At 42.5% G+C, this 21,592-nt stretch overlaps 2 protein-coding genes across 5 annotated transcripts in view; one reads left to right on the top strand and one right to left on the bottom strand.

The window, feature by feature from the left end:
* Nucleotides 1-4,994, top strand: part of LOC310847727 (uncharacterized protein) — a 38,299-nt gene extending 33,305 nt beyond the window's left edge. Inside the window, exons 22-24 of the mRNA XM_083745786.1 lie at nt 1,524-1,588; nt 3,325-3,407; nt 4,731-4,994. Of these exons, the coding sequence (XP_083601912.1) occupies nt 1,524-1,588; nt 3,325-3,407; nt 4,731-4,899 (317 nt within the window). The 3' untranslated portion in view covers nt 4,900-4,994. The remainder of the gene's footprint in view (nt 1-1,523; nt 1,589-3,324; nt 3,408-4,730) is intronic.
* Nucleotides 4,995-8,533: 3,539 nt separating this feature from the next.
* On the bottom strand, nt 8,534-20,323 carry LOC310846228 (cytochrome P450 4B1-like). Of its 4 annotated transcripts, none has more exons than XM_083742449.1 (12): nt 19,972-20,323; nt 18,314-18,455; nt 17,354-17,398; nt 16,701-16,828; nt 15,386-15,516; nt 14,141-14,292; nt 12,833-12,939; nt 12,461-12,651; nt 11,689-11,822; nt 10,859-10,923; nt 9,445-9,527; nt 8,534-9,114 (listed from the first exon to the last, which is right to left on the bottom strand). In XM_083742449.1, the coding sequence occupies exons 1-12, from the start codon at nt 20,167-20,169 to the stop codon at nt 8,946-8,948; spliced, it is 1,545 nt and encodes a 514-aa protein (XP_083598575.1). In that variant the 5' UTR covers nt 20,170-20,323; the 3' UTR covers nt 8,534-8,945. The 4 variants fall into 4 exon arrangements, 2 of the variants coding, with proteins under 2 accessions (XP_083598575.1, XP_083598576.1); XR_014565204.1 differs by having other exon boundaries at nt 9,048-9,114; nt 10,819-10,923; XM_083742450.1 differs by lacking the exon at nt 17,354-17,398.
* Between the last annotated feature and the right edge of the window lie 1,269 nt (nt 20,324-21,592).

The following is a 21,592-nucleotide window of genomic DNA, read 5'->3' as shown; positions in this document are numbered from 1 at the left end:
CTTTTCTGTTGCCCATAGTCTACCTTCTCTTGTTGAAATCAAGGAGACTTAAAAATGTTGCATTGTATTCTTTGTATTGTATTCTTTGTAAACTGACTCAAAGTCAAAATTTGATGGTGAACTTCAGGTGTCAAAACCACATTCTAGATTACAGTAATGTTATGAAATTTTCATTTACAATGGAAGGTATTATTTGCAAACCAAAACGGAAAGGTTTGGAATATGTGCATTTGACCATTGTTTGCCCATTCAGAACTTATTGCAACATCTCTTTCTAAATCAGTGTGGTGAACCTCTGGCCAGCAGAATTAATTAGGGTTATCAGATCCCAATTTGTCAGTGAGTCCACCTTTGCCAGCTGGCAGCCATGGCTTGATTCAAACCACACCTGCAAACAGGCTGCTGATCAACTGATCAGCAGTTACTGCAAGCCCATTTGAACTTTGACAGATGGGTGCCGGCTGGATCCAGTCCCCCCTAACCCCGTTATGAACAAACCCACTCTACTAGCTTCCTCCTGGCACCTGTGTATCTTCACAGAGAATACACTCAGTGCAGCTTTGAAATTAGTGGTTAAGATCTCTCTGTTTTGAAATTAGTTTTGAAGTTAGTCGTTAAAATCTCTGTTTTGAAATGTTCAGTCTGCTATCTTGATTCAAAATTGCATCAAATTACATCTAAGCAAAAACCAAAACCTGCTCCTTTCCTTGGCTCCCAAAATTTGGTTACTATATATATCTTAAGAGGCTCCATATGCAAAGTGAATGAACAACTTCCCAAAATATATAGAAGATAAGGATAACTTTCAGAACTCATGCCTGAGCTTGTTTCCCCCCCCCTCTTCCCTCTCCACCCCCCTCCTTTCCTCTCATTTCATGAATTTATGAGGGCAGGTCTATGGATTTTTGTAAACTCTGGGAGCCTTTTCAATTAATGAACAGGGTAAAAATGCTTTAAATAACTAACACAGAAATGAATGCAACATTGACCCCATTTACTAATAGAAAGCAGCTTCAGAAAGTGCTCCTGTGAAGTGAAGCGAAGGCTACAATGGGAGGGTGCGCTTAACACTTTTCCTGCCACCATCTCTTGACTCTGAATTGCCCTCCCAAAATTTCTCCTCAGGTTTCCAAATAACAGGCTTGTTTGAGTAGAGTGCAATTTGGAGCAAAGACGTGGCAAGACAGGAACATGTATATGTGTTGCAGCTTTATATTGCCTTTACTCGGTGTGGCTTTTTTTTTGCAGGGGAACTATGGTTATTGGTCTGTTGTGTAATCTCTAATTGTGTACAATGTTTATGTGGGCCCTCTCAGAGGTGCGGCTAATATGTTCCATCAATTTGAGTAAGACATACATGCAAGTCCATTTAGCTGGATCAGAACCATAAGGTCCCTCTGCCCCCAACATTGCTTCTTTGTCTTCCTTCTCTGAGTAGAAATGTTAGCTCTGAGATAGGTCTTCAGTAATGGCAGTGCTTGGATATTGAAATTAATCATGTTAACACTTTATGGTGTTTACAGGTTCCCTGGTGGCAATTAATATTTATTGTATCCACCGAAACCCTAGAGTATGGCAAGACCCAGAGGTAATAATTTGTCGTTATAGATAAAGGCATGTGACAACATCTGCAACACATAGCTGGAATACATAGCTGGTGGATTTTAGCCAAACTGCATTTTTAAAAATAAAGGTGAAGTGATTGCATGGTACAGCAATTAGATAATCTCAGCTACTGAGGGTGTTGCCCTTTGAGTCATACTAAGGGCTCATGCAGACTTTCCTTTGTGCCACACTTTCCAGGCACAGGTCAGGGCTATATAGCTCCATGTCTGTGTATGTGTTTTTTGTCCTGGCGCTTTCCCCTGGAAAACCCATGTTTTACTGCTGAATTGAAGCAAATGGCAATCTGTGGGGAACCTGACTACCATTTCCTCCAATTAAAATGGTACAATGTGGGTTTTCTTAGGGAAAGTGCCAGGACAAAACACAAAACAAAAAAACAAAATACGTACTCAGATACAGAGCTTGAATGCCCAGACCTGTGCCTAGAAACATGGCACAAAAGGATGTCTGGAGGAGTACCAGTTGCTGGACAGCAATGGGGAGAGGAGGACTGTTGCCTTCAAAACCTGCCTGTAGGCTTCTCAAAGGCATCTAGTTGGCTACTCTGCAAAGCAGGATGCTGGATCTTTGGTCTGATCCAGCAGGCTTTTATGTTTTGAAAGCAGAACTCTAGCATGAATAAGGGAACAATTTGTAATCATGTTCCTCCCCTTGCCATTTTCTGCTAAAAAGAATCACTCCTAAATGCATTTTGGCTGTTGGTGTGAAATGGTGTGCAAAATATGTGTACATAATAATAATGCAGATAAATTTTCAAGAGACTCTTTTGTGTTAATGGTGTACAAATGTGGAGAACTAAACTTAAAATTGGGAAACTGAGGGAAATGGTAGTGGACAGATTCGTTCATGCCTTCTCTTACCCACACAAATTGTGGGGAGAATGGATGACAAGCAGGCAGAATGCACCTGCCGCTGCCCTGTTGCTTGCCACCAGAGGCAGATTTAGGGCTGTGAGGGCGGTGTGCATACACTGGGCACTGAGCTGAGGGGGCGCCCTCTCAAAGCCTGGTATGTGAGGTGCTGGGCTTTGGGAAAGAAGTGTGAGACTCTTAAAGGGTCTTAAAGTCCCCGAACCTCCTTCTCAAAGTCAGACACCTCCTTACCTGCCTTTGGGAAGGCAACACGAAGGCGGGGCACCAAATGTTGGCCTTGCACAGGGACCATAGTGCCCAAGTCTGCCACAATTGCCAAAATGTTGCTGTTGTTACTGTTGCCCAAATGTGGGGTGACCAGATGGGCATGCCACTGCTACCATCACCATGCTCTTCCTCTGCCACCACTGCACAATTCTACTTCCTGCTCACCTGCCAAGCAAGCCAATTGGGAGAACTGGAGGAGGTGGGTCAAAATGACAAGGAAAGGTGCAAGTTGGCACAGGATGGTGCCCTTCTACCTTCTTTCCACTTCCACTCTTCCCGTCCAAGGCCCTCAGCAGTAGTGACAGCAGTGGGTGGCCTGGAAATTGGACCATTGGCCCAGAGACCTGAAGATTGGCCATTGGCTATCCAAACCTACAGTTTGGATACAGTTGAAATTCTACAGCTGAAATTCTGGCAACCTTATAAGAAGCATCAAAGGATTTTAAACATATATGTCTTAAGACGGGGCCCAAGATTATATAAAAGCTTCCAGACTGTGAAGCAAGACTATCAATTGCTAGAGATGCTAATAAAAGACATCTGCCTTCTTTTCCTCCAGGTGTTTGACCCCACTAGGTTCTCATCCGAGAAGTCATCTCAGAGGCATTCTCATGCTTTTGTGCCTTTTGCAGCTGGACCAAGGTGAGGATATAGACAGTTCAGTGTCACGGTCTGATTTACTCTCGGCTTAATTAGGCAGCAAGCAGACACTTTCGGTGTTTCAAACAGTTTATGATGTACGGTAATTGCTCTCTGAGCCATTCACAGTGACTGACTGTCATTAACACATTGAGGCATCTGAACTATGTCCTCACTTCCAACAGCATATCCTCCAGGAGCCCCCTCCCTCCCTTCTCTTTGATTGACACCTCTCTTTAACCCTCGTGAACCTATGAGCGTGAGCAGATTCATACTGATATACTGCCCCTTCCTCTGATGTATTTTCCTCCTTCTCAGTTGCTGCCTGATATTCCTTACCAGCGTCTGGGCTTTCTGCCAGCCCTGGCTCACTGTCATGAGAAATTGTCTCTTCCTCTCTGACATGAGAAGCCAAGGAGGATTGAGGAGGGGCTGGATTCAAACTACTGTAGAGGAACGAGAGGTTCCTTGCTGCCTCTCTGAAGATCCCTGTCTCTGCAGATCTCCTCTTCTTCCTCCCCATTGTTGCTCTGGGGCGCCATGTCTCTGACATTCAGGCCAGATGAGTGAGAAGTTGCTGATGAGCAATAGGGAGGAGAGAAAGAAGCTTGTCTTTGGAGTCTGGTGGAGAATCTGTTGCTGGGCTAGAAGTTCCATTGCCCCTGACCACTGGTCATACTGCTTGAAGGAAGCTGGAGTCTAACAACATCTGTAGGGCCACAGGTTCCCCACCAATGACCTAGAACATATTTGCAGCTGGCTACAGATAGATTGCATTAATTGTCACATATGGGTGATGTATTGCTACAGGAAGTTAAAAAAAAAAAAGCAGGGGCTTGGAAAGGGGCATGTATTTCTGTCCCACCCCTTCTGCTGGCTGGAGGCAATGTCCTCAAGAGGCTTGACTTGCTTTTTGGGAGAAACCAAAGCTATGATAATGGAGAGCCTATTGGGTTGTAGGTTGTTAGTGCTGTGAACCTTCCGCTATTGTAAAAAACAAAACAAAAACACCTCACATTGCAGAAGTGCCTTAAGTATCATGTGATCTTCATTCCAAGGAAACCAATCCTGGAGCACATTCAGGAACCCCTGAAATCTTTCACCACACTCAGGGATTGGGGGAAGCATTCCAGCATGGATCAAGGTCCAAGGCTCCGAGAGGATTTGGGTTTCCTTGTTAATGGTTAATGGTGGGGAGTCTATCCAGGCTGAAAGTTGGAATGAAAGTATTTTGACAGGCAGAGTCAGCATTTTCAGGTAAAGCTCCTGCATTATGATTAACTGTGCTTCTTAATAGATTTTCCTGACTTTTCTCTCTTTCCTCAGGAATTGCATTGGACAGCAGTTTGCCATGAACGAGATGAAAGTGGCCCTTGCCCAAATCCTACTCCGGTTTGAAATCTTGCCAGATCCAGCAAAGCCTCCTGTTCCGATCCCACAGGTTGTCTTAAAATCTCAAAATGGGATACACCTGTTGCTAAAGAAACTCAGCTGATAGCATATACAATTGTAGGGTTGCACAGGACCATGGGTCATCTAATCTAACCCTCTGCAATGCAATAATTAATAAAATGGCATATTTAAAGGCAAGCTGTGAATCATTTGAAACTTCTTTGAGAGGAGTGGGGAGGGGTCTGATGGAGCATATTAGGAGAGTTAATGAAGTAAACACTCAGTTATGAAGAAGGAGCCCTGGGTCAGCCATGCCTCCATCCTCTGTCTCCAAAAAACCCATCACCAGGACTACCTCCCAGTTCAAGAGGGCACCACTGCTACTGTGCCACTTCCAGGGGCATCAGACAGGTCCCAGCGCCTCCAGAGTGTCTTCAGAACAGAGCTTTGACCCACCTAGACAGGAGTGGGTGGCATGGCAGTTCTGGGCTCTGTTGGGAAGAAGGGCGGGATATAAATTCAAAAAAATAAATGGAAATAAATGCAGTGGAGCTGGCCTGCTGGCTGAAACTCACAGATCATATCTAGTTTGGAGATTAGTCAACAAAGTAATTGGCCATGCCTGAATACAGGAACACTGCAAGATATTGTCACTAAACACGCTGAGTAAGGTCCTTATCACTTCCATTACTCCAGAGCCATTTCAAACATGCCAGAAGGACACATGGCACATGCCTCATCTATTTGTGCCAAGGAGTGGTCAGCACAGCAGGGCAGTGCCACAAAGCCACCCTCACAGCATACGTTTTGCTGCTACTTACGGGGCAGGGTTATGGCAAGGTTGCATTGTGGTGGGAGCAACAGATTAGCTCTGCCAATGTGGCTGCACAGTGCCAACCATGGTGCCTTCCTGCCCTGTCCAGGCACCATCCCAGGAAAGCATGCTATTTTTCTGGAAAAAGAGGTGCCAGAACTTACCATGAACATGTCCCTTGTTTGCAATGGCACCCGCACGAGAAGTGCTGGAACAGACTTCTGGTGAGTTCCAGCTGAAAAAAAGCCCTGCCACTAAGTGACAGCAATACCAGAGCTGAGACTGGCAGCCCCATGGCCTTGCTCTATTCTATCAGCTACTGCAGCATATTTTGCAAAATATGCAAGGATTTATGTAAAATGAACCATGGAAAGAGAAGAAGGGAAGTCATTGATATCTTAAGGATGTAAAACGAGTATCTTAAATTGCAAAACAGAAAACTTGATAGAAATTATATACAGAATGGTAAAAAGAAAAAGAAAGAAAACAAGGAATAAAAAGTAAAAAAAAACCACCACATGGAGGCTATGCCAGCAATGATCGCTCCACCCTGCCATTCTTGCCTCCAGCTAAATTCTTTTCATTCAGGTAATTTACCTCTGCATGCATACTTTATTCATCATTGCCAAATACAGCTGGCAAATGGATTTACCCCTGCAAACATGCCCTGACAAATACATTTCAAGTTGTTCAATCAACAAAGAAGCAAAGCACTCTATGGACATAAAGTTTTCCAGTTTCATAGTGATTGCCCTACACTTTATCCACAACTGAATGGTGACTGGTAACACAACACTCAGTCAATTTTCAGTTCCTTATTGAGAAACGCAGTTTTATAAAGAGACCCCCAACATCTCACTAGGTACTGTAAGTCAGAGAATCCCTTACCATGTGGACATGGCCATACAGCCAGTGGCTGGCGGGTCCTGGGGAACTCTTAAAACCCTTGATCAGTTTCTGCCTTGTCTGAAATAGCTGGATGGCTTTCAGAGCCATGCAGGTGAAGATCAATGCCACAGTCCAATGGAAAAACTGAGAGGGACTCGCTGGTAGCCAGGACCATAAGGCATTGATTACAATTTCCATTGCCAGCTGCTTGCTGCTTGCTTTGCTTCAGCATCTACAATAAGTCCTGAAAACCTTCCGGCTTGCTTGGCTTTGGTCTGTGTGCTGTGTCAAAATATCAGATTAAATCCTGGTACTGCAGGAATCTGGGAACTGCTTAAACCTCCACCCACACTCTAAGTAGTTCCACCTGCTGGGCGCTGAATCTTTCCCTTTCCCCCACTTGGATCCAGATCACTGTTACTGGGAAATGTTTTAATTAACTGCATGCATCCCATCAGAAACTGAAGTCTTTATACCAGTAGCCTAAAATTCCCCAATAGGGATAGGGGACATATTTGATTCACTTTCCATTTAAATAAAAAATGACAAAATTCACAGCCTCTCAAACAATACAAGAACCGAAACAGACATACTTTGAAGTTTGCCCTTTTCCAAATTTTACTGCGTAATTCTTCAGAATACACTGAGGCAAAGTGTGCATAAAAAATGTGTGTATTAGTGAATATAACATACAACAATATATTTTATTTACAGACATTGCTTTGCAAAAATGTGCATATTAGGCAAAATTGCATACTTTTGTATGCTAGGAAAAATGGCACTAAAATGATGGATTTTCATGAGGACAGAGTGCCAAGCTTCAACATTCTTCCACCTTGGGTCCACAGATGATGTTTGCCCACATCTGTTGATGTGAGATCAGCAACAAGGAGAAAGTCCAAAAGATCAGGCTTTTCCCCTTACAATCCTTGGAACACAATAGTTATGACCTATATATAGTATAAAGCTGACTAATGCATACAATGTTTTACTAAAAACAAACAAACCCCAAAGTATTCCTAGGTCTATAATATAAAACATATGAAAATTAAAATCCAGCCATATTAAGCCTTGATTTCAGAGTTTATATTGTAAATAACCGAACCTTTTTTATGTATGCTACAACAGCAGCAAGGATACTCATCGCTAAAGGCTGGAAAACTCAAGATTTGCCCACACTGGAAGAATGGCAGATGCAACTGATGGACTATATGGAACTGGCTGAGATGACTGGCAGAATCCGAGACCTGGGAGAAGAACTGGTGGAGGAGAACTGGAAGAAATTTAAGGATTATTTACAAAAACATTGCAAATTGTATGAATGTTAAGAAAGATGTAAGATTTATATTAACATGGCTCCAATAAATTAGTAATAAGGAATATAAATTTGAATGTAATTGAAAGAAAGGATAAATTTTGGATTAACAATATTTTATAATTAAGTTCTAATAAGAGAGTGGCTAAATTTTAAAATTTGAGACCTTAATACTGGAAAACTTTATTATATAAATTAAAATAAGTTAATAATTTGCTGTTAAAATTTTTGAGTTTAGAAAGCAGTAACAAGAGGTGTGAGGAAGTCCAAGGAAGTGTATGAAATGTGGATACTGGAAAATGTTATGCTATTATGTGTTCTTTATTGTTAAACAGAAACCTAATAAAAATTATTTAAAAAACAAACAAACCAAAGCTCTGTAGTGGGCATGTTCAATAAGCACAAGAGAGTTTGCCATAAAATCACAGAAAGATAGCAAATAATTCATGACAACTAAATACCCATTATCCCCAAACCCCATCTGCCAGGGGCAAATACTCATCTGGAGCTCATTGTCATTAGCTCATCCTACTCTCGAGTAGGACCCTGGTAGAGACACATGCCTGGCTGGCATGTTCTCTCCCTCCTGGTCAATCGTTCAGGAGCTTCAAAGGCTTTCTTCTGCCCGAACATCACAGCGACTGATGCCAAACAACACCGGCACACTCAGGGATCCACAGAGTTTGTGCAGTCCACGTAACAGAACTTAGTAGCTCAGCATTTGGCTAATCTACATTTATTTACATATAAACACATATGGAGCATTATGACTTAGCTCCTTCCTCTTTCTCATTAGATAGCAAAGAGAAAAAACAACGGACAATCGTAACACAAACATCCTGTCTCCATCACTTCCCACACTGTGGAGTCAAAACATACACCGTTATGTGATAGACAACAATCCCATGACTGCAATCATGGAGCAGGAATTCTAACAATTAACAGGGTCATATATAGGTTGATCCCACATCAGCTGTTCTGCGGGAAGGGTCCTGAACACTTCTTAATATGTCATGACTATCTGTTGTGTTTTTAAAATATGTAAATTATCTGTAAGCCTTCTTAGAAAAATATTTATTGGCAGGAATTGAGAGTCCAGAAGCAAGCATTACTACTCTGGTAACAGCAGCCATCAGTGGAGAGCCTTCAGCTTCAGATATATCCCATTTATGGATCGGGTGACAATTTGCGGCATGGGAATCGGGAGGTTGGCAGGATCAGGCAAAAGCTCAAAGCGCAGGAGTGTCAATGCAAGAGCAATCTTCATCTCATTCATGGCAAACTGTTGTCCAATGCAGTTCCTGAGTAGAATAAAGGGCAACATTACATTATGAACAGAAGAGCATTCTGCAGATGGTCCAATCAGGGCCTTTTCGGTTGTTGCTCCTTCACTTTTAGATTTCCCTTCCCAGAAATGAATGTCTGGCACCATCTTTGTTCCCCTTTGTATGCCCTACCCTTTTAGGCTTTTTAGTATATATTGTTTTATGCTGGCAGCTAATTCTGCCTTGCTGTGGACTCATCCACAATTTTATAATCTTTGAACACAGTTGTGTCTTTCATGGAATATTAATGTCAAAGTCTCCTGTTATGGAGGGAACAGTGCAAAGTATAGGTGAGAAAATATTTACCTTGGCCCTGCAGAAAAAGGCAAGAAAGCATATGGGTGGCGATGCTTTGAATTCTCTGTGGAGAATCTTAGAGGATTAAACTCCTACAACAGAAAATAAGTCATGGAATTTTGGATTAGAATGGCAACTGATATAGTGGCAAAAGAGCTAAAGGAAAAGGGGGCATTCACAAAAAAGAATACTGTTCTATACCCACTTACCAGGTCATAATGCCCATTGAGCGCCATGGGGCTTAGTTCTGTATAGGATTATAGGACTGCACTTTTAGCAACATGTTTTCCCCAATGTAATCTGAAGGAAAATTCCTTCATATCTATAAATGCCTGGGCCAAATGAGACATGATGTTAATTGCATTAGTGTGTATGTTTTTAAAACTGTACACAGCCATTGGGGTGTCTGACCAGCAACAGGCCTGCAGGGGTTGGGAGGGAAATGCTAACCTTTCCCCCCTGCTGTGCTGCTGATGTTGCTCCTGAAGTTGCTCTTTGAATGGAGAGGGAAGCCTACACAGTTTTTGTAAGCAGCACTTTAGGGACTGGTGGGTGGGTGGATTTTTAGCAGAATACTTCCATAGCTCCTGACGTGGATTAGGAATGTTTTCTGGTTTAGGATTCCACAGCAGCTTTGCCAATATATTTTTGCAATGGTTTTCTTTTCACAACAGATTTTTGCCATTTTGCAAGTGCTTAAGCAACATTTTAAGAATCATAACCACATAATATGTGGCCTGTCCCTCTACTTAATTAGTACAGTATATTCCTCATACTGTTCTTATCTAATTCTGTAGAGGGACACACTAAGCTTGACATCAGAGTGTTTGAAGATATATCCAAACATTTTTCTTTTTGCTAACAGCTGCTGGCAAGAAAGGGATTTGGATCAGAGTCATGGCATAGGGAGGAATTTGGCTCTACATGCACGCACACACACACACACACACACACACACACACACACACTTACAGAAACACACAGAGAGACACACACACTTTCACCAGCATCTCTCTCTCATGCACACACTCTAGAGCTGGTAGTATCCACATAGGGAAGCGCAGGCATTAGTTGCATTTATATGATTCTGCTCCACACCTAATATCATATCAGGGGGTAGATAGTTTGGCATTAAGCCATTGATATGGGGCAATGGACTAAATCAACCTTTCTCACCTCCAAATTAGAATACTTCTGGATGCGTTTATTAAGCTAAACAAGCAAGAAACTGGTAAAACAAAACACTGGGATAAATCCACACATCTAGTCACACAGTGTTAGTGTGACAAACAATTGGCCTCTTTTCTTAAAGAAATTGTATGTGTCTATGGCACTTATTCCACCATCTTTTTCTCAAAACATGTCAACTTCTCTCAGTCTCACCAGAAAGGTCTTGCTTAGTCTTTTCTTCTTTTATTATTACCTCAGGATTGTCCCAAATCTCAGGATTTCTGTGAAGACCATAAATATCCAATATAGTTAGAAAGCCTGTGGAAAAAAAGAGAGAGACATCATCTAGTATCATTTCGTCACCAGTGATATTATGTAATGAGAATTAATTGCTATCCAGTGGCATTTACCAAAACATTCATTCTCAATAACTTGCTGCAAAGACAGGCAGATTTTCAGAGCTGTTGCACTGATAACCAGGATGATCCTGCACAGAGTACAGGAAGGCAGCTGGAAAGCATATTTCCTGGTCATATAATATTTGTTTGTTTGCCCAAGGAATTCATTTAGGTGTAGGTGGGGCCTCAAGAGATTGTCCATCTAAGGCCTAGCAGCTCCTGAAAGTGTCCATCTGAAGACAGGGGCTGTGTACCTCTGTGTAGGCATGCACACCTGTATGTGTCCTCCACATATTCCCTGTGTGCACGAATGTGAGTGTGTGCATGCAAGAGTGTGCGGTGGCCGCATCACAGTTGTCAATAACCCCACAAGGTAGCCAAGGATGAATGTGGTCCAGAAAAGGTTAGAAACCCTTGATGGAAGTTAAGTGACAGTGGAATTGAATAATGAGAACAGTGTAAGAATGAAGATGGAAGAGGAAGGGGTGAGTTCAAAGGAAGTCTGCAGAAGCAGTGGCGTAGCGTGGGGGGTGCAGGGGGGGCCGGCCGCACCGGGCGCAACATCTGGGGGTTAGGGTTAGGGGGCGCAAATCCACGGGTTAGGGGGTGCAAATTACTTGCCTTGCCCCGGGTGCTGACAACCCACGCTACGCCACTGTGCAGAAGGGAGAGAGGGGAAGCCTACCTTTTGGTAAGGTTCGTCCATCAGCAAAAGTCGCAGGAGAATCCACTTCTCGTGCTATAAGAGGTACTGGAGGATAAAGCCGAAGGCTCTCCTTAATGCACATGGTGCTGTACGTCATCTTTCCCAAGTTGTCCCTTAAAGACACAGCCCAAAATTGCCAGATTTAGGTCTCATAACTGTTTTTTAAGGGACGCAGGTGGTGCTGTGGTTGCCTTGGGCTTGCCAATCAGAAGATCGGCGGTTCGAATCCCCACGATGGGGTGAGCTCCCATTGCTCAGTCCCAGCTTCTGCTAGTAGTTCGAAAGCACGTCCAAAAGTGCAAGTAGATAAATAGGTACCACTCCAATGGGAAGGTATATGGCATTTCCGTGCGCTGCTCTGGCTTCGGAGTTCCGTTGTGCCAGAAGCAACTTAGTCATGCTGGCCACATGACCTGGAAAAACTGTCTGCAGACAAATGCCGGCTCCCTCGGCCTGTAAAGCGAGATGAGCGCCACAACCCCAGAGTCATCTGAGACTGGACTTAACTGTCAGGGGTCCTTTACCTTTACCTTTTACCTTTTTAACCATTTATTAAGATGTAGCAAATAGGGTTCGAAGGCATAGGATTAGGCCAATTTCCCTGGAACCTAAGGAACCTGAGACTTGTGGTCAGAGTACTCTGACCCTAAAACACTCTGCAGTGTTGCTGTCCCTTCATCTTCTCTTAATTTCTGAGAAACCCATAAAGCAGGAAATAAACATTTAAGGTTGAACAATAATTTAGTCTGACCATTGAATATCCTCTTGTTGCCCAACAAGCTCCATGATCTCCTCTCTGCATTTCTGCTGATGTTCAGGGTTCTGAGCCATACAATAAAAGAGCCAAGAGATTCCACTAGCTGTGGTATCATGACCTTCAAACATGAATGTGTCCACTTCTGCACGTATGTCTTCATCTGACAATGAATTTCCATTTTCATCCTAACCACACAGGGAACATAGTGTTTTATAGGATTGGTGAGATCCAATATTTCAAGTTCTCCAAGACCCTCCTCCCTCTCCCAGCTCACATCAAACCTTTCAAAGAAGGTTAGTGATGGCTGGAAAAGCCCTTAGCAATATAGCATGGCAGGAATAGGTGCATTATTTTTACAATGTCCACCTTTGCGCAAAGAAGAATATCCAGGAAGTCCAAATGCCTCTTCTTCAGAATCTTTTCAAGCTCTTTCTCATTCTTGAGGGAATCCTTCCTCTCTCTTATTACCTTCTCTGCATTGAAAACATACAGTATGAAATGAATAAAGCTATACATAAGAGGCAAGCAAATATATTTAGATTGTGTTATGCTTAGGGTAACAAATACTTTTATTAGCTGAGCTCTGAAAAGGAAGCTTAGAATGATCAGTAGCTTAAAGAGCTAAACAGTTTTCGGTCCAAATTTCAGTCCACAGTTGGGAGCATTAAGGCTTCCAAATGCTGGTTTTTGGGAACCACAGGAGGGGGGAGTTCTTTTGTGTTTAGGTTCTGCTTCCTAGGTTCTCACTGGCATCTAGTTGACCACTGTGAGAAAGGATGCTGCACTAGAATGGGCTATTGGCCTCATCCAGCAGGCTATTCCTATGTACTTAGAGAGAGTTACCATATCATGTTGGGATTAAAGCTTCACATAGGAGAAAGCGAAAAAGGAGAAGAAGTCCCAGGATATAGGGAAGATGAGAATCCAGATGCAAACTCTGCCCTTTCACACACACACACACACACACACACACACACACACACACACACACAGGTTTCCTCAGGGTCTTTTGGACGTTTAACAATTCAGTAAAGGTTGCATGATCTCCAGAAATCCAGGGAGAAATCCTGAACAGGAATGATGTGGGAAAATGACAATGAAATATTTCTCTGGGGACAGAGAGAAATTATTGAATTGGCTGCATTCATGAAAATTCTCAGAAGTATAAGAAAGATATATTCATTATGTTAGACAAATGATCAGATTTTAGGGTTCCAGAAAGAGAATTCATGTTATTAGGAAGTATGAGAAGAATTGATAGGGACGTAAATATAATGCCAAGGTGCTGGTTGATTTCATTTATAAAATTTTACTTCTTATAAATAGAAAGTCCTTTCTCCTTATATAAATGATTGAGCACATAGCTAGAGAAGTTGAGTTGGAAAGGAGGAGGCAGTTATGTGTTTTCTTAATTTTGCTTCAACCTTTTTCATTTCTAGTCTCTCTATTATAATAAGATCATTGTTAAATTAATTTAAAAAATGTTTGTCTTGCTTTTCAAGTGCATCATACCAACACTTACAATTTTAAATTTTCCTAATGGTACTGAAACAATATATTCTTTTATTTTGAATTTTTTTATTAGGAAATAAAATTATAAATTAGCTCAGAAGAAGAAGAGGAGGAGGGGGAGCAGGAAGAAAAAGTTGTTGCCAGGAAGTAAAAAATACATACCCGTGTGATGGTGGGCTATTTTGCAAGCTTTGTAAAACTGACGCCCTTTGGAGCTCAACCAGTAAATGAAATCATTGTGATGTAATGGTGTTTTCAGTCTCTGATAAGCCAGGAACCCGAGATCAAAAACAGTTTGAATATAGGAATTTTCTCTGTGGACAGTGAGAAATGGAGACCAATATAAACACACACAAAAAACAAAGATCAGATGACTGTGTAAGAGCCAACAAGCTGATGATCAATCCAGATAAGTCTGAGGTACTGTTGGTGCGTGGTTCCCTAGACTAGATGGATTGTGATGGAGTGGGTACGTAGTTTGGGGGTATTTCTGGCAGCCTTGGTGGCCTGTAGTGTCTTCAATCAGCTTTGGCTGGCAGCCCAGCTGCACTCCAATCTGGACAGCGATAGCCTTATTTCCATTGTCTATACTCTGGCTACCTCTATGTTCAATTATTGCAACACCTTATGTATAGGACTACCTCTGAAGACAGTTTCAGAAACTTCAGCTGGTGAACAACAACAACAACAACAACAACAACAACAACAACAACAACAACAATTTATTATTTATACCCCGCCTATCTGGCTGATTTTCCCCAGCCACTCTGGGCGGCTCCCAATCAAGTGTTAAAAACAGTACAGCATTACATATTAAAAACTTCCCTGAACAGGGCTGCCTTAAGATGTCTTCTGAATGTCAGGTAGTTGTTTATCTCTTTGACATCTGTTTGGCGGCCTTGAAGCTCACCAGGGTAACATGTTTTGAGCATATTGCACAAATTCTGGCCTGACTGCACTGGCTGCCGATTAGTTTCTGATTACCTGGTACCTTCCATGGTGAGCTAGGCCTGGCAGGACAGCTTACTCTATGGCCTTAACCCCTTTGTGCATTAATTAGACTTAAGCATGCTGGTTATATGAGGCTGATTATCTCACAATAAGAACAAACTAATTGGTCCAGGGGTTAGAGGAAGGAACCTAGGGTCATCCATTGAAGCTGACAGTTGGAAGATTCATCACAGACAAACGAAAGTATTTCTTCGCACAGTTAAACTATAGAATTTACTCCCCAAAGATGTAGTGATGTCCACCATCCTGAATGGCTTCCTTAACCATATGCAGATCGCAGAGGTGACTGCAATCTTGGGCTTGCTTCTCATGACACTCCTAGCGCATGACACAGAAAAGAAGGTCTATATCTGTCTGGGACTCCCACCTTCTCTGAAATAGGGATTTTATACTGACCTGTCCGTTTCAGCATTTTTCTGGTAGCTGAAGGCACATTTCATAATATTATCAAGAGTCATCAGACTGACATATTCGAACATCTCCACTGATGCTGTGGGGTTGCTGAGTACCAGCTTTCCCCATACATCCTAATATTTTAGGAAAGGGAAAGAAATGAGAATAGAGAAGTCTCCTGAATGATTAGATGATTCTTTATTAGATACGATGTTGCATTTGTAGAACTCAGCAGGGAATAGGGATTAAAGTAGGACTGGTTGGCTCTGGCTGTCATTAGCTCTGGCTTCACTTACTGATGGCCTCTTTGCCTTCTATCCTCCTAGTCCCAATGGGCATCAGTCACCACTGTCTGCTAAGCAGCGTCCTCCACTGCAGGGGTAGGCAACCTAAGGCCTGGGGGCCGGATGCTGCCCAATCACCTTCTAAATCCGGCCCAGGGACGGTCCAGGAATCAGCATGTTTTTAGATGAGTAGAATGTGTGCTTTTATTTAAAATGCATCTCTGGGTTCTTTGTGGGGCATAGGAATTCGTTCACCCACCTCCCCCCAAAAATAGTCCGGCCCACCACATGGTCTGAGGGACAATGGACCAGCTCACAGCTGAAAAAGGTTGCAGACCCCTGCTCTACTGGCTGGTAAGCGTATCTCAAGGACACACATAAAGCCTTTTGATTCAGGGGAGATGTGGAGAAGAATGAGGAAGCATCAGACAGACAGAGAGAGGGAGAGAGAATTTGTGCGTCATAACTAGACATTGGGGGAAAATGTATTTGCTCCTGCAAAAGTCATTGCCTGCAACATAAAGGACTGCTCAACTAGCCTCATACTTTCACAGGTACTCCAGACTCAAACTTTTCAAAAGAACTTTGTGTTATGGAAGAGGAAGTAAACACGATTTTGACATACAATTCTAGCTAATACAACACTGCACAACCCTTCAAAGTGATGCATTTAAATATTCCACAGAGAAAGCTAATGGTAGTCAGCATCTGTCTGTCCTGAAAATGTGGATGAACTAATTAAGACAATATCAAGTGTCACAGGTTCTGAAGGAATTTTAGAATTCAATACTGCTGCAAACTCATTGCCTGAGACCCAAAGGGCTGCTCAACTAGTTTCACACTTTGATGGGGGCTTCTGACTCAAACATTTCCAAAAAATCTTTGTGGTATATCAGAGGAGGTTTTCAGGTCAAAGAAAAAGAGAAATTAAAGGCCCTCTGAGTCTGCTCAAAGCAGGACTGAGAACATGAAGGTGGATGAGCAACTTCTTAGACTGGAGCTGACCTCCTGAAACTAGCAATGGGGTTTCTTACCAGCATCTCCTTGACTGATTCTGCCATAAGAGTCACATAAGGCTTCAGAATATTGTAATGGAATCCGGGAGTCAGCAGTTTCCTGTGCTGCTGCCACTTTGGCCCATTCAGGACGAGAAGCCCCCTTCCTGCCAGGGAAAGGAAGGAAAATGAGGAACAGAAGGCCAAGATAATGTTGTCTTTCTTAGGCACATACACCAGGGTCAGGGTCCCATGGTAAATTATCCACCACAGATGACAGGGTTTATAGCACTATATTTGACCCATTGAAGTAGGCACTTAATTGCTGGAACAATTCAAGTTAAAAATCTATTTACCTACTAAAGGATTTCTGAAGCATGGAATGCAGTGTGTATATTTCCTTATAACCCGAGAAGTCCATCTTCGCAGACTCTATAAGGACAGACTTTTGAGATTGTAGGGAAACATACTATAGAGTCTAATTCCTGAGCAAAATGGGCAGAAAACAGTTGGCCAAAGGAATAAAGCTGGCACTGAAGCCTCCTGGAAGGCACCAGTGGGGAAGGCACCAGCTTAACAAATACTAGCAGCTTCCCAAAGAAAGTTTGAAGTTTGAAAGCTGAGAATATATGTATATGCTCGATACAAGAATATCACAGGAATACATGAAAATAATGAGAGAAAATACATACCAATCCATGGAATTAGGAAGTCCTGTGTTATAAGAGGTTTAGGATCTGAATAGTGTAATAAATGAGATAAAACGAGTATAGCATGAGATGGTAAAAAACTATTTATGAGAACAAATTTAAATGTTTAATTTGCTGAATTGTACTCTGTTGCCTCAATCTAGGGGATTCCTATGGGCACCCAGAGCTCCCTCACTTGCCTCTCCTTGCTTTTCAGCAGCCAGATCCAATGCACACTCCCACACCTTTGCACATGCGGATAAAGACGAACAACCTTTGCAGGCCCAGCTTACTCCAAGGTGTGACCATTTCCCTGCCCAGCCTTGGGGACTTCAGTCATTTGTTGGGCAAATAGTTCTGCTTCCCCCAATTTCCAAAATGAAATATCCAGTTCTCTAATGTACCTGTTGAACATTGTACCCTGCAATGTGCCTTCTCTACCAATCTGATTTGAGCATTAAAGACTTGGGTAGAACTAGAGCTGGGAGCTGGGAGTTCTTTGCCTGGCAGTGAGGGACCGATGGGAGTTGGAGTTCAAAACATATTGAAGGCACCAGGTTGGGGAAGGTTGCTTTAGGAGGGCCTTGAAATATGAATCACTTACATTTATTTCTTGCCTTACAAAGAGCAGTGCAACTTACTGCATGAATAATTTTGAGAGCCTTCAGCATACAGTGGTACCTCGGGTTACATACGCTTCAGGTTACATACGCTTCAGGTTACAGACTCCGCTAACACAGAAATAATGCTTCAGGTTAAGAACTTTGCTTCAGGATAAGAACAGAAATCTTGCTCTGGCGGCACGGCGGCAGCAGGAGGCCCCATTAGCTAAAGTGGTGCTTCAGGTTAAGAACAGTTTCAGGTTAAGAACGGAACTCCGGAACGAATTAAGTACTTAACCTGAAGTACCACTGTATTCATGTAACTGCATGGTGAGAGGGACATAAGATACAAATTTCTTACCGCCTCTGCTGTACACGGCCTTTGCATATTCAGGGTGGTTGAGGGACAGGAAAGCCAAGAAATTTCCATACCAACGTGGATAACAGTGCGGGTACTTTTCTGTCCATGCAGCTGCGTTCAGGAATTCTTCCTCAGGTTTCATCTGTATCAGTAACCAATTTACCGATTTTAATTAAATGTTTAGTTCAGGATGAAAACAGATAATCAAGTAATGTAATAGTCTATAACTATAAGCTGGGATGCATATGTAACAAAGGAATAATTCACCCACTTGACTCAATCCTAAAACCACAGTCTTTTTAAACCTGTTTTTTTCTATTCTGCATTTGCCTCCCCTTATCAATTTCATTTCAGACTCTCAGGTGTAGAAGAACACACACTGGTTGAGCATAAATAAGCCTTTGAACTATAAATGTTAAGAAGAAAAAACAGCCACCAAAGAGTACATTTAGAAAAGCATTTTTTCTTGTTGGAATAAATTGAAACATTATAGATAAAATTATAATATAATATTTATGCCTGAATCTGTGAATCATTCTTCAACTTTAGGTAAAATTGGAGAAGAGAAACAGGTCCATCACAAATGCAAACTGTTGCTTGCCAAATATGGGAGTCGGGGAGTAGAGGTTGAAAATGAAACTAGAGATCAGCATATTGGGGAGGCCACAATACGTGGCAATACCCTGTTCAAAATTTCAGCACTCCAACAGGAAAATGAAATGGATATAGATGTGAGCCAAAGACCACCTACACCTGAAATCAATAAAGTTGTGGCCTTCCCCCCTCCCAAATTGTTGTCTTGTCAAGTATGTTCCTTTACAGCATAGCTATTGCCTTCACACAGTAGGGAGGGCGCTATGACTAGGCCCACAATGGCCATGTACGCTGCTCCTAGTGGGCGGCAGTTGTGGCTTCTTGTTGGTGGCCTTCCATTCAGAAGGTGCCATGAGTCACGTCCCAGCGACTAGCTAATGTAGATTCCTTGGCCAAATCTAAAATTCCAACAGTCCAATCATGTGCAGCCAACAGTCCAATCATGTGGAGCCCAGTCTGCTGAACCAGCACAGTCCCCAAGCCAGCTGCCTTGCAGGTGCCAGCAGAATGAATGACAATATTAATGAAGCAGCACATTTGATAGACAATATCCTTTCAGAATGTGACATGAAGCTGAGAAAACACTCGGCAAGAAAGTAATTATTCTGTCACATCATAAAGTTTAAATCCATTGATTTCATCTATCTTTCTGTGTTCCTGATGTAGTCTTTGCATGCCAACAACAACAAAAACCAAATTTATCCCTGTTTATGGTTAGTCCTGCAACACTTTCGTAGTTTCTCAATAGCTTTGATAGTGTGGTAATAGTGTGATAGTGTGGTAATAGCTTCACTTGTGGGTTTAAGAAAACAGCTATATCAGCAGTTAATCAGCTAATGCCACGAGTATGTTGCACAATCTTTGTATGATCCTTTTAACTTCATTTACTAATGCACTACACCAAATAAAGTTTCTTAGTTTCATAATGATTGCCTTACAGTTTAGGCACAACTGGATGGTGACTGGTAACACAACATTCAGTCAATTTTCAGTTCCTTATTGAGAAACACAGTTTTACAAAGAGAGACCCAACATCCCACCAGGAAAGTCAGAGATTCCCTTACCATGTGGATATGGCCATACAGCCAGTGGCTGGGAGGTCCTGGGAAACTCCTGAAACCCTTGATCAGTTTCTGCCTTGTCTGAAATAGCTGGATGGCTTTCAGAGCCACGCAGGTGAAGATCAATGCCACAGTCCAATAGAAAAACCGAGAGGGACTAGCTGGTAGCCAGGACCACAAGATATTGATTACAATTTCCATAACCAGCTGCCTGCTGCTTGCTTTGCTCCAGTAGCTAGAATAAGTCCTCAAAAGATTTGCTGTTTTGCTGGCTTTGTCTTGTGTGCTGCATTAAATTACCAGAACAACTTTGTGGCAGGTGTTGCTACAGGAATCTGGGAACTGCTTAAACCTCCACCCACACACTCTAATTAGTTTCACCCGCTGGGTGCTGAATCCTCCCCTTTTCCTCACTTCAGAGCTGGACCAGATCACTGTTATTGGGAAATGTTGTTTTAATTAACTGCATGCAGGGTAATAATGTACTTTATCAATGGGAGTATTGGTACACCCATAATTCACTGATATTCAAAGAAGATATCACAGTGACTTCAGGGAGGAGTGATATAGAGAAGGGCAATTGATAGAGAAGAAAATATTCTTTCGGTTTTACGTTTGCCTCTTATTTTGTGCAGTGTTTCTACTGAGCAATAGCAGCTGCTTCCAGTTTGAATAAATATTGTCCACCAACCCCTGCTTGAGTTGGGCTTCTGGAAAAGGGTCTATCAAGCCAGAGGCATCTCCTGAACCAGTCTCCCCTCAGGAACTGCAAATCCAAATAACTTTATTGTACTAGCCATTGACCATGACAAATCTGAATAAAAAATAAATTCAAGCAAAAGGGGTGTTGCGCCACAAATAATAGTCTCTATTTAGATCTCAGCATCTCCCTTACAGTTCACTGCTATATCATCCAGAGTCTTCTTTCTGATCTTTTTGGCCACCAGAGCAAAAAGAGTAACTTTATGAATCAGAGTAACTTTATAAGTAAAGAGTAACTTTATGAATCATAGGACCTTCTCTGGTGGGGAGAGACAGCTTTCCTGTATGGACAGCAAGGTGAGGAATCACCTCCTGGGTCCAATGTATAGTGGGCAATACAGTCGTACTTTGGACGTTGAACGGAATCCATTCTGGAAGTCCGTTCCACTTCCAAAATGTTCAAAAACCAAAGTGTGGCTTCTGATTAACTGCAGGAAGCTCCTGTAGCCAATCAGAAGCTGCAGAAGCCCCACTGGACGTTCCACTTCCAAAAATAGTTTGCAAACCGGAACAGTCACTTCCGGGTTTGTGATGTTTGGGAGCCAAAACATTCAGGAACTAAGCTGATCGACTTCCAAGATACGACTGTCCAGTAAATCTTCCACTTGCAGTTGCCCACATATACAGAGTGTGTCTTCGTATGGTATCCTGTTAAATCATCCATCTAGGATGACGGAGGGCATAGCTTGAAAATGCAGCTCAGGAAAAGCAAATCTTAGGGAGTCGGGCTGGAGATTTGACAGGTAACTGGCTCTAAAATGGACCGTTTTTAGAAGAGGGAACCAAGTAGAGCATTCAGAGCAGGGGTTGTCAACCTGGTCCCTACCGCCCACTGCACTAGTGGGCATTTCAGGATTCTAGG

The sequence above is a fragment of the Podarcis gaigeae genome, assembly GCF_964106915.1.
Source record: "Podarcis gaigeae genome assembly, chromosome: 6".
In the NCBI taxonomy this organism is placed as follows: Eukaryota; Metazoa; Chordata; class Lepidosauria; order Squamata; family Lacertidae; genus Podarcis; species Podarcis gaigeae.
This window is presented reverse-complemented; position numbering and strand designations above follow the sequence as displayed.

Bases quoted from the DNA above. Each gene is read 5' to 3' on its own strand.
- LOC310846228 (XM_083742449.1), bottom strand. From the start codon at position 20,169: ATGGAAATTGTAATCAATATCTTGTGGTCCTGGCTACCAGCTAGTCCC. The intron at 17,399-18,313 runs GTAAGAAATTTG...TACACTATTCAG, and splicing joins GGCCGTGTACAGCAGAGGCG to ATCCTAAACCTCTTATAACA. The intron at 12,940-14,140 runs GTATGTATTTTT...TTTTCAATGCAG, and splicing joins AATAGCCCACCATCACACGG to AGAAGGTAATAAGAGAGAGG.